The sequence below is a fragment of the Limulus polyphemus genome, unplaced genomic scaffold (genome assembly GCF_000517525.1).
Source record: "Limulus polyphemus unplaced genomic scaffold, Limulus_polyphemus-2.1.2 Scaffold2885, whole genome shotgun sequence".
Taxonomy (NCBI): Eukaryota; Metazoa; Arthropoda; class Merostomata; order Xiphosura; family Limulidae; genus Limulus; species Limulus polyphemus.
In genome coordinates this window covers 127,247-139,473 of record NW_013668495.1, presented here as the reverse complement: position 1 = coordinate 139,473, position 12,227 = coordinate 127,247, and the positions used below count along the sequence as shown (strand labels likewise).

Genomic DNA, 12,227 nt, shown 5'->3' with positions numbered 1-12,227 from the left:
ATCGAATAATTATTTGAGTTGTACACAAAATGAAGAAAGACTGAGTGCTCTAGCTTTAATACATAACCATTAAGACACTGCTATCAACGTTGAAACTATATGTAAATTATTTATGGAAAAGCACCCCAGAAGAATGGAGCATGCTAACATGTTATTTCAGTAGTGCATACATGTACGTATATATTAACCAATGATTGAAATAGCTAATATACTATTGTTGTAAAGATTATTTAAGTTAGTAATATAATTTAATAATTAATAACTACTCTGAAATGTAGAGAGAGTACAGTACTTTACTATAAAAACATACAAATTTATGCTAATTTAAGTCTAGCTCCCCATGTAGTATTACAACAGAATTATGATTTGTTGACTTTTCATTGGATATTTGTGGATTTTATGTGAACAGCCATGCAACTGTTTAAGCTATATTTCATGCAAAATTCTGGTAAGGGGGCCTCCCCCCCCCCATAGCATTAGCATGCTTTGCGTGCTGATTATGCTTCGCACAATATGTGTTGGCTTTTGATTTCACAATTTATAACCTCCCCCCCTTTCAAAAGTTCTGCGTACGGGCCTGCTAATGAGGCCTATATTACTTGCTATTCCAAGCAACACAGATGAGCTATGAACTTAGTCTGCTGCAGCGGAAGAAACAAATCAAACAAAAGAAACAATCTTTTCTTCACTATAATTAACGTTTTGGTGAGGAAAATAAATACCCAAATAAACAATTTCTATATTCTATCAGATAAAATTTGGGGACAGCTATAAGTAGATAACTCTTTTTTTTTTCTATATTGGAGTTTAAACTATATTGTGAAATATTACACTATAATATCGAAAACACTGAGATGAAAGGAACAGTGACAGAAGTATGTATTCAACTTACCATTTTGAGAGTTTATGTTAGTGCCGCGCAATAACATGTATCTTTTCCTTCTAGAAGCCATCTGAAAGATTTGGAGACTAGAATAAAAGTGTACAAATGCTGCTTTTTATCCAAAAAAGTGTTATTACTATCACATAAATTGTTATTTCCTACATATCGTAATTGTTATTTCCTACAATATTTTCGTAACGTGGAAAGTTAGCTATGACTGTTCTTCACGGGTTTGTCTGACTGACTATCAAAATATAATTTATTTTTCGAGAATGTTTTTCTCTTACACTTGTTTTTCATCAATCATTTATGGAGCTAAGTTTATTACTTCTATTCCGTTTATGGCCCCTGAAAGAAGTCATATAACCAGAAAGTGTGTCAAACGGAGTGGTATTCTAGAGATAGCTACTTGGTAGGGGAAGAGTTTCAGTGGGTTTTTTTTCTGACGTTACTCAACGATACCTCTTGCTTATGTTCAGACATTTTTTATCTAGTGGCTTATCGATATATGCAAGGCTTATAACGCTAAAATTCGGGATTATATCCCTCCAATGGGTACAGCACAGATAGTCCATTGTGCAGCTTTGGCCTTAAAAAACATACAACACCAAAAGAAAATCTTAGAACATTTTATAACTCAATATTTTCTCATTTATCATCTTAGTTGCTAAAATATGAAATAAAATGTTTCTAAACCAAAAAAAACAACAACAACAAACAAACAAAACGTATTGATGCTATTGTTTGTAATTAAGCACAAAGCTACACAATGGGCTATCTGTGCTCTGCTCACCACGGGTATCGAAACCCGGATTCTAGCGTTGTAAGTCCGCAGACATACCCCTGTGCCACTGGGGGAGGGGGCTGATGCTTTTGTACAGAAATGATAGATTTGACATTAAACATTCTTGTGTCGTCTTTCTTATGACTTTATGAAATTATCGTCTCCATTTTTGTTGTGTTTGCTCTTTTTTTACTGTTGAAACCAACATATTTCAATAACTCTTTATTTTCTTGCATTATTTATTAATAAAATTTTATTTCCCCCACACTCTCGCATATTACTGTAGGATTAGCCCTTCTTTTGCTGTAATTTTACGATACTGAGATTCTGATACTCAACAATATTATCATTTATCAGTCTGGAAGTCTCCGATATTCTCGGGTAACAAACGTAATGTTTTTGCTAAATCTAGAGGCCTCTGATTTTATAAGGTACCAGATGCCATGTTTTCACTAAGTCTGGATGTCTTTCGTTTTTGTCAGGTGTATTTTCTTAAAATTTGAATACATTAAGAGATTCGTCAAATTTGAAGTTGTATTTTTCGTTCCTGTTGATTTAAAGATGAATGTTTTATTCCTGTTAACCTGAATTTGATTATATTTCTGTTAACCTGAAGTTGAGTATATTTTTCACCCCTGTTAACGTGTGGTTGAACATTTTACTCCTTCTAACTTGAAGGTTAATGATTTTATTCCAGTTAAATTAAAAACTTAGTGTTTTTCATTCCTGTTAGGTTGAAGTTGATTGTTTCTTTATTCCCTATTAGCTAGAAGTTCAAAAACTTTTCTTTTGTTTTCTCCAGGTCCAATACCTTATAGAAGGCCCTCACAACCAGTAAGTATCTCTGGATTTAAACACCAGAGGTCACAGTCGCTTGTGTCTGGACAAGGTACAATGTTTGGCATTTATCGTTCCCCACGTGTAGAACCTTCACACTATCAACATCTGTCCGAACCAATAATTTCTTTGTGTGATGACCAAGGTCAAATTAAAAAACAGGATAACTTGTCGCCCCAGGAAAGTCCTACCTCGTACCGTTCTGTACAGAATAGCAACATATACCTGGATGATGGTCAGGGTCAAGTTAAAAGTCCTATCTTGTACCGTTCTGTACAGAACAGCAATGTATACCAGGATGACTACCAGGAAGACTATACCCAAGACGAGATAAATGAATGCTATAATGTCAATGTAAAAGCTCCAAAAGAGGTCATTGTTGCAAATTTTCATGATTTTTGTCAGACGATGTTATCAGTAGATAACGTAGATGAACAGAATTTTGGAAACAACTCACAACCTAGCGATCCTCCAAGAAAAGGGACGTGTTTGTATGTTACGACGAATCCGAAACCTGTACCTTTCAAGAACATTAACGGAGATAATCAAAGTTACCAGTCAAAGGAAAACGAGCGTTTAACCAACGAGGAACAATTATACAACACCGAGAGCCAAACCATTGTAGAAAGCAACAGTGGTAGCCAGGCGAAGAACCAATCACTTCGAAGTGAAGCATCGAAGGATGAAGAGGCTTTACACAGTGACCTTAAGATGAACTATTTTACCAATAAGGGTAAGGTGGAAGTTACATCGAATGTTGTTCAACCTGAATCTTCCTCCTCTCCTCATAGTTCAAAAATCGTTAAAGAAATGGTGAAAAAGATGGCTAGCCACCCAAACGGTGGAAATGATGAATTTGTATTACTAAGAAGATATGATCAGTGCTCTAAAAAGGAACAAGGAAGAGGTGAAACAGGAGCATTAACTAGTATTGAACATCTAGAGAAAACTACTAATGAGATCCTACAACCGTCCAATGAAGGAGCCTCAAACAGACTATATTTTACATCAAATCATAACCTGTCTCTCATGGAGACTAACAAAGGACCGAGTATCATAGACCACGAAGCTCAGACGGATAACTTAATTGAAGAAATATACATTCCTTTAAGCAGTAAAAAAAGTCCCAGTAGAGTAAGTTATCAGGAAATAGAGAATCCAAGCTTTTGTAACCATCAAACTGAACCTTCAAGATTTGAACAAACAGAGCCTACAAACATTAAACGACTGAATGCGAAATTTCGTAGAAGAACGATTGATACATCAGATCCTAACCAGGCAGCTCGTGCAGTAGGTCTCAGAAGAAATAGTGACCTAACAAAAAGTCTTGAAGAACAAGATACCAGAATAGAGATTTTGCAGGAACCAGATTCTTTTACAAATCCCAATGTGATAAACAATGACACATCGCCACCAATTCCACCAAACACATCATCTTTACCCGAGAAGTCAAGTGATATTAAATCACTTAATGGTGAGGTTCCTTTTTATAACTGAGATGTTTATTTTCCCTTTTGTAATTGAGATATTTCTATTATGAAATTTCTGATGAAATCCGTTGGACGTTATTTGGTACTTTTTTTTATTAAATAAAACATTGTAAAGCCAACATGACAGCTAAATTTTGAAGTTCAAGGAAGTTCTGAACAAATAATAAACGCTTTTTAACTCATATTTAGCCGCGGCATAGCGACTTATAGAATGGTTCAGAGTTATTCATCTAAGTACAAACTTTTAGCTCATAGCTCCATCTCTTGACTTATTTGAGATCGAATTACAGCCGCAGCTAATAAGGATTCCCTCTTGTATAGCTTAAACTGTTCAATATTAATGGTTTTATCGACACTTCCAGCTTCAGGCAACCTTTGAAGTAAATTGTTTTGTCACTACAGTTAAAACGAAAAGAAAATATAAACTATTTAATAATTTGAGATTTAACTTCTAGCTGTGTAGGATCACAGTGTTGGTAAGTTATCCCAGAATTATAAATCATATCGTACGTCATTTTGTGTTTTACATCTATACGATGGTTTATTTAACTTTAGGAAGTTCGTGTATCACAACCTTCAACTCTGACAAATATGAGGCTGATGTGACTCCGTTGAACGGAGATTTCTTTAACGGCACAGATTTGGTGGATTCCGGCACGAGCTCTCAACAGCAAGGACACTTTGTGGTGGTGGCTATAGACTTTGGTACCACGTACAGCGGATACGCCTTCAGCTTCATCCGGGATCCTTCCAACATTCACATGATGAGGAAGTGGGAAGGTGAGCTTTTTCAGCTTCTTATCTAGTTTGAAAACAACTAAGTCATCAGAAAATGAGTTACACTTAGCTTAGAGGCATAACACTTTATTTGAGAGGAAATTGAAAGGTTAGCTTCTTAAATTCCTTTCGACTTTGATATACAGAGCAAGGTCATCAGGGCATGAGATGGTCTTAGCTAAGAACTATAACTTAGATTATCAGGGGCAAATCTGTAACTTGTTACTAGACAAATCTGTAACTTAAGAGTTAATGTTGAAAAACTGAATCAAATCTAACGACTTAATATTACTTTAATGAAAGGGTTACTAGACAATAGTTTACTTTAACTTGGAGATTTTTTGTCATTCTTTACATACACACTCTACCCTTTTTATCGAAAAGATTTTAAAAACAACAATTTCTTTTCTGTAAAATTATCATTCAGACATGGCTAAGTGATTTGATATATTTTGTTTCACAAGTTATTTAATAGAGTTTGTATTTATCTTATGATCACCACGACTGTCTCTTTCAATAATTATCAGTTTTAAGTGTTGATTTTCTTAAAAAAATTATATTCTACTCGTAAAGAGTGTTTTTGACCATTGTTTGTTCAAAAGCCTAAAGTTGCTTTTCATTTAATAACTTTCAATAGGTGGCGATCCCGGTGTACCCAACCAGAAAACGCCCACCACTTTACTTCTGACACCTAGCGGCGAGTTTCATTCCTTTGGTTTTTCAGCGCGAGATTTTTACCACGATTTGGATGTAGAAGAAGCCAAAAGGTGGTTTTATTTGGAAAAGTTCAAAATGACGCTTCACCACCAAGAGGTGTGAACATAATTATTTCAACTTCGTGAAAAGTCGTCAGCCTTGGGGGCATTATAATATAAAGGTCAATAGTTACCACTATTCGTTGGTAAAAGAGTAACCCAAGAGTTGGCGGTGGGTTGTGATGACTAGCTGCCTTCCCTCTAGTCTTTCACTGCTAAATTAGGGACGGCTAGCGCAGATAGCCCTCGTGTAGTTTTTGTGCGAAATTTAAAACAACCAACCAATATTGCAGATACCTCTCATCTGGTTCCAACGTTTTGTTTTTACTTATAAAAAGTTGGACACACAAATCATATTTGTGGGGAACAACAGATCTAAAAGTACGTTAATCTAGCTTTAAAAATATATTATTTTATAGTTTAGTTTTAAACACACTTGAACATTTAAGAACACTGGAGATGGAGCGATAACAGTAATCGAGTAGCTCATGTGATTATTCTTAGAGGGCGTATATAGTCCAGTCAGATTAAGATGGGTTTTACTTGGCAACACTGGAGATGGAGCGATAACAGTAATCGAGTAGCTCATGTGATTATTCTTAGAGGGCGTATATCATCCAGTCAGATTAAGATGGGTTTTACTTGGCATTTATATAAGTTTCAACTGTCTTCTTCAAACCTAGAAAAAATTGACAGAGTATAACCTTTCTAGAAGTTTTTGTTTGGTTAGCAAGAATGTAGAAACAAAAATTGAGCTCAGCGTCTGTTCTTTCTTTACTGATATTGATGAAGCTCAGTGCTAAAATAACCAAATTTTCTTCCGATTTTCAGAATTTAAGTCTAGAGACACCCATCGAGGCAGCTAATGGTAAAACCATGCCAGCAGTGACAGTTTTCGCACACGCTCTTCGCTATTTCAGAACGCACGCTCTGGAAGAACTAAGTGACCAGACAGCTACCGAAATAGTGAATGAAGACATTCGTTGGGTGGTGACTGTTCCTGCCATCTGGCGGCAGCCAGCGAAACAGTTTATGCGAGCTGCGGCTTATGAAGTATGTAAATAGAGATGTTATCGACACTATATTTACATCAATAAATGTAGTTTGTACACTATATGTTTCTCTTTTATTCTTATTGCTATTGCTTTATTAGCTAACATAGGTTTAGCGGATAATAATAGCGAGAAAAAAATACTTAGATGAAAAAGATGCAAGTATTTGTAAATATTGTTATAACATATTTAATAAATATTAATTTCAAAATATAATATTGTTACCTAAGCTGGTAGCTGTAAGAATTAATATTATTTATTTTCTCATATTGCTACTAGGCTGGTACAGATAACAATGAATATGATTTTAAATATGTTGTTACTAGGCTGGAATAGATAACAATGAATATTGTTTTCAACATATTGTTAATAAGCTGGTATAGAAAACAATTAATATTGTTTTTAACGTATTGTTACTAGGCAGGTATAGATAACAATGAATATTGTTTTTAGCATATTGTTACTAGGCAGGTATAGATAACAATGAATATTGTTTTTAACATATTGTTACTAGGCAGGTATTGATAACAATGAATATTGTTTTTAACATATTGTTACTAGGCTGGAAAAGATAACAATGGGAATTGTTTTCAACATATTGTTACTAGGCTGGTATAGATAACAATGATTATTGTTTTAACACATTGTTACTAGGCAGGTATAGTTAACAATGAATATTGTTTTTAACACATTATTATTAAGCTGGTATAGATAACAATGATTATTGTTTTAACACATTGTTACTAAGCTGGTATAGATAACAATGAATATTGTTTTAACACATTGTTACTAGGCTGGTATAGATAACAATGCATATTGTTTTTAACATATTGTTACTAGGCTGGTATAGATAACAATGAATATTGTTTTTAACACATTATTATTAAGCTGGTACAGATAACAATGAATATTGTTTTTAACATATTGTTACTAAGCTGGTATAGATAACAATAAATATTGTTTTTAACATATTGTTACTGGGGTATACGTAACATTTAATATGTTTTTCATCAAATTGTTACCTGAGCTGTTGTAATTTTCTATTTTCAGAATACATAGTGCAGACTGAAGTGTCATAGACATTTTGTGGATAAAACGACCCTTATTTCCACTAAGCCTTCTTTTCAGCTACAACATTTGATCAAACTGAAAGGTCGTTTTATTCACAACAATAAATACCATTTTAAGAACGCTACCACGTGGATTGTTGTAGCTACAATATTATTATTGCTCTGTGCAAGTTATCCTAATCTATATTACATATCTATGGAGGTTATCATCATCTATATTACATATCTATGAAGGTTATCCTAATCTATATTACATATCTATGGAGGTTATCATCATCTATATTACATATCTATGCAGGTTATCCTCATCTCTTTACATATCTATGGAGGTTTTCATCATCTATATTACATAACTATGGAGGTTATCCTCATCTATATTGCATAACTATGCAGGTTATCATCATCAGTCTATTTCACATAACTCTATAGGTTATTCTCCTCAGTATAACTGGGAATAAATTTTTTTCCAGGCTGGTATAGGATCTCCCGATCATCCGGAACAACTCCTGATAGCCCTGGAACCCGAAGCAGCTTCCATCTATTGCAGAAAGCTCCGAATGCACCAATTAGTTCCCGAAGTTCCTGGCCAGCGACGTCTTTCTATGAAGCAAGAAGAGTCGCTTGAAGAAACTAGCGCACTAGCAGTGGTTGAAACTGAGGGTAATTAAAATCGTCTCTGTCAGTCGAAAAGCTAATCAGTGAATTCCTAACGAAATATTCTGTGTCCCATTGTGTATATTCTTTATTTAAATTTGTCTTTCTAACAGCATTGCTATTTGTATAACTTTTATTAATTCGAGTCCCAGTAGCAACTTTAACATTTCAGGTTCCAAGATAATGTCCCATCTTAATGATGTCCCCGCTAATTCCTTTTGTGGAGGTGTAGCAGTCTGTAACTTAATTAACGGTGCTTGTAAGTTAGCCACAATCTTTCTGTTTGTAGTTTTTCTTCCAACATCTAACCATTATTGTATTCTGTTTTGTAATCCTGTTCTACTACTTCCTATGATTGATAAATAAACCAGTCAGACTAAAAATAGGTTGTAATTTATATATATAAATCGTTTGGTGAGGGCGTATTGATAGTACTTGAACTTTACGGGCGATGAGTTGGTTCTCTTTTTGGTTTAAGTGACAGACTATTAACCTCTAAACCTTTGTTTCTGGAATGTCATTGGTAGATTAGATGGATCTGGTTCATCATTGGCCGATGAGATGGTTCTGAGTTTAGTTTCAATAGCAGTATATAAATGCTAATCTCCAAACCCCTGTCTCTGGAATGTCATTGGTAGATATAAGATGGATCTGGTTTTTCATTGGCTGATGAGATGGTTCTGAGTTTAGTTTGAATAACAGTTGATGAATGCTAATCTCCAAATCCCAGTCTCTGGAAGCTCATTGGTGGATTAGATGGTTTAAATAACAGTTGATGAATGCTACTCTCCAAACCCCTGTCTCTGTTGGATGAAGACTTCAGTGTTGTTAGAGGAAGTTTGATCTTCCTCGGTTTAAAAAACTTAGTTGAACCTCTAATTCATGATGTTAGAAAAACAAGTGGATTCAAATGTCAGCTAAAGACAAATACAAAAACCTATAATTCGAGAGCTTTCGAAAGGTAGACCATCTTCATCTTAGATAAACTGAGAATGTCTTAAGATTGTAATTGTCTCAGTTGGTAAATATCCGGTTACAAAAATATTCTGCAGTTTTATGTTCTCATTACTCTTGTTTTGTCTTTGTGTTCTTACCCCCTAAATTTCGTACTAGTGTAGGTGAAGGGAACATTTGTCACAGATCAAGTATCACCAACCAATCACACACCCTATCAACAGATCCTAACCAAACGTTTTATGTACAAAGTGCAACCAATTCTGATTGGAAGGCGGAGGACTTCTGAAACATTTCCACTTATGCCTTCTTTATTGAAACTCCATCAGTAAGGCAACTGGTGTTTTAGTAAATTTCTAATAGTATGTAAGGCTGTTAGTGACCACTTTAGTTTTTGTTTCAGTTTGCTGTTTAATCAGTAGTTTTCAAAACTTGTTAATTATGCAATCTTTAGTTAGAATTGCTTATCAGTAATGTTGCATTCTCTAATTCATGAAGAAAAACTCATGTTGCTTTTGTGTATTCAACGTTGTTTCGATCCCATTGAATACAAGAACAATATAATACTTAAAAATATGTCCATACAAAAAGTGGTTTATTTAAAATGGAGCCAAGCCAATCTAGAATCGAGGTAGTATTCTTGTGTACTTTATTTATGGAATCGATATGGAATTTTTAACTACTCCATCTATGGAACCAATATAGAGTTCTTGGGTTCTCCATCCATGGAACCAGTCTAGAATATTTAGCTAATCCATCTATGGAACCGATCTGGAATCTTTAAGTACTTCAGCCATGTAACACAAAAAGAAACTGGTTTGAGAATACTTCATAAAATAATTTGGACACCATGCTTGTGGATATCTAATACTTAGGAAAAGCGATTACGTAGCAATTTTTAATAGTATCGGAATCTGGGCTTCTTAATTAATAGACTGACTACTACACCTTCAAACGTATGATGCAAAAGAGGTTCATTTCCATGATCCTTTTGTTATTAAGAAAATAATTCACAGCATGTGATTGTGTTGAAGAACTTAACACTGTTTAATCTGTATTTGATATTTTATTGTTTGCGGCGCCAGGCACACGATACATGGTGGTGGACTGTGGGGGAGGAACTGTGGACATCACGGTCCATGAGCTCCAGAATCAACAAGGAACTCTGAAGGAGCTCTACAAGGCTACAGGTGGTCCTTATGGCTCTGTTGGAGTTGACCAAGAATTCGAGAAACTTCTTAATGACATTTTTGGTGCTGACTTTGTTGAAGAATACAAGATGAGGAGACCAGCTGGATATGTCGACCTCATGGTCGCATTTGAAGCTAGGAAGAGAAATACTAGTCCTTTTAATAGTAACCCACTTAATATATCTCTACCATTTTCCTTCATCGATTTTTATAAGAAGTACAAAAACAGCTCGGTAAGTTTCCTAGCAAATAGAAACATCAATATAATTTTATACTAATCTAAGCTTATTTCATGGACTTGCTAGTATAAACAGTTTCTACAGACTTTTTCCTTATAGAAATTTTAATGGAAAGCTCAACATACATCAGAAGAAGTGAAAACTGAGAGTGAATGGGATTCGAACCCTCAACTTTTCATACCAGGCACATGCTTTAGCCAACTATGCTAACTGGTATAGCTCGAGATGCACGAGCTTAGCTGGTAAGCAAAGTCACTGGTTGAAACCTCGCTTACTCTCAATTTTCTCTTCATCAGAGAAATTCTACGAGTAAGTTTAGCATATCTGTTTCCAGTCCATTATAACACTCAAAATAACTACTTTTCTATAGATTTTTATCTTGATATCCTAAGTTGAAGCTTGCCGGTTTTCAATATTCCTATAGCAAAGGCAGTGCCATATTTTTATCATTGACAATGTTTTTCATGTTTTTAGGTGGAATCGGCTCTCAGAAAATTCAGCCAGAAAAGTATTAAGTGGTCATCTCAAGGAATGCTTCGACTTGAACCATCTGCCATGATGAATCTTTTTCAGCCTACCGTCCACCACATTAGACAACAAATTGCCAATATACTGAACAACCCAAATATTGGAGCCATAGATTATATCTTCCTGGTTGGTGGATTTGCCGAGTCCCAGATTTTGCAGAAAGAGATCCGTGATAATTTCTCTCCCCGTTTGAAGGTAATCATTCCTCAAGGGGTAAGTCTCGCTATCGTCAAGGGAGCGGTTTTATTTGGGTTGGATCCTACCATTGTCAAGGTGCGACGTTCTAGGATGACTTATGGGGTTGGTGTTCTCAATCGTTTCATTCATGGAGTTCATCCTCCCGACAAGCTAGTAGTCAAGGATGGTGTTGAATGGTGTGCCGACGTCTTTGATAAATTTGTCATTTGTGACCAGTCTGTGGGTCTGGGAGATGTTGTTATCAGAAGTTATACCCCAGCAAAAGCTGGCCAATCATGCAGTGTCATCCACATTTATAATAGTGAGCGAGACGACACGAATTTTATTACAGACCTAGGGGTCAAGAAATGCGGTTCTCTGATCCTGGATCTCTCCGATCCCAAACACCTATCTGGTGTTCTTCATCGTCGAGAGATTCAGACAAGAATGGTGTTTGGTGACACAGAGATAAAGGCCACTGCACTGGACGTAGCAACTGGCACCTGCGTCAAAGCTGACATTGACTTTCTCAATCATTAAAGTATTTAGTAGGGCGAGCTATGGAGCTCACAAGTGTGTAATGTTGTAAGGTCTTCTACAGAAATAAGATGCTGTTTTCTGTTGCTGAATCTGTGAGAAATTTACATTTTGTACGAGCGTTGTTCAGTACATTATTATTAGTTGTTTCTGTTATCATAACTAAATGTGAAAGTAAGTTTGGAGGTTTATGTACAGAGACGTTCCATTAAAGCATTTAGAATCATACTAGCTATGAACAATACGATAACCGAATAATATTTTGTTGTAGTTATTAAGCAGAGTGTTGGAAGAGATCTT

General features: G+C 35.3%; 1 protein-coding gene across 1 annotated transcript; it reads left to right on the top strand.

Moving 5' to 3' along the window:
- Positions 1-2,468: 2,468 nt before the first annotated feature.
- LOC106468133 (heat shock 70 kDa protein 12A-like) lies at positions 2,469-12,183 on the top strand. Its single transcript, XM_022396443.1, has 7 exons — positions 2,469-3,978; positions 4,550-4,774; positions 5,409-5,584; positions 6,358-6,579; positions 8,119-8,308; positions 10,342-10,679; positions 11,160-12,183. The coding sequence occupies exons 1-7, from the start codon at positions 2,562-2,564 to the stop codon at positions 11,928-11,930; spliced, it is 3,339 nt and encodes a 1,112-aa protein (XP_022252151.1). The 5' UTR covers positions 2,469-2,561; the 3' UTR covers positions 11,931-12,183.
- The last annotated feature ends 44 nt before the right edge of the window (positions 12,184-12,227 follow it).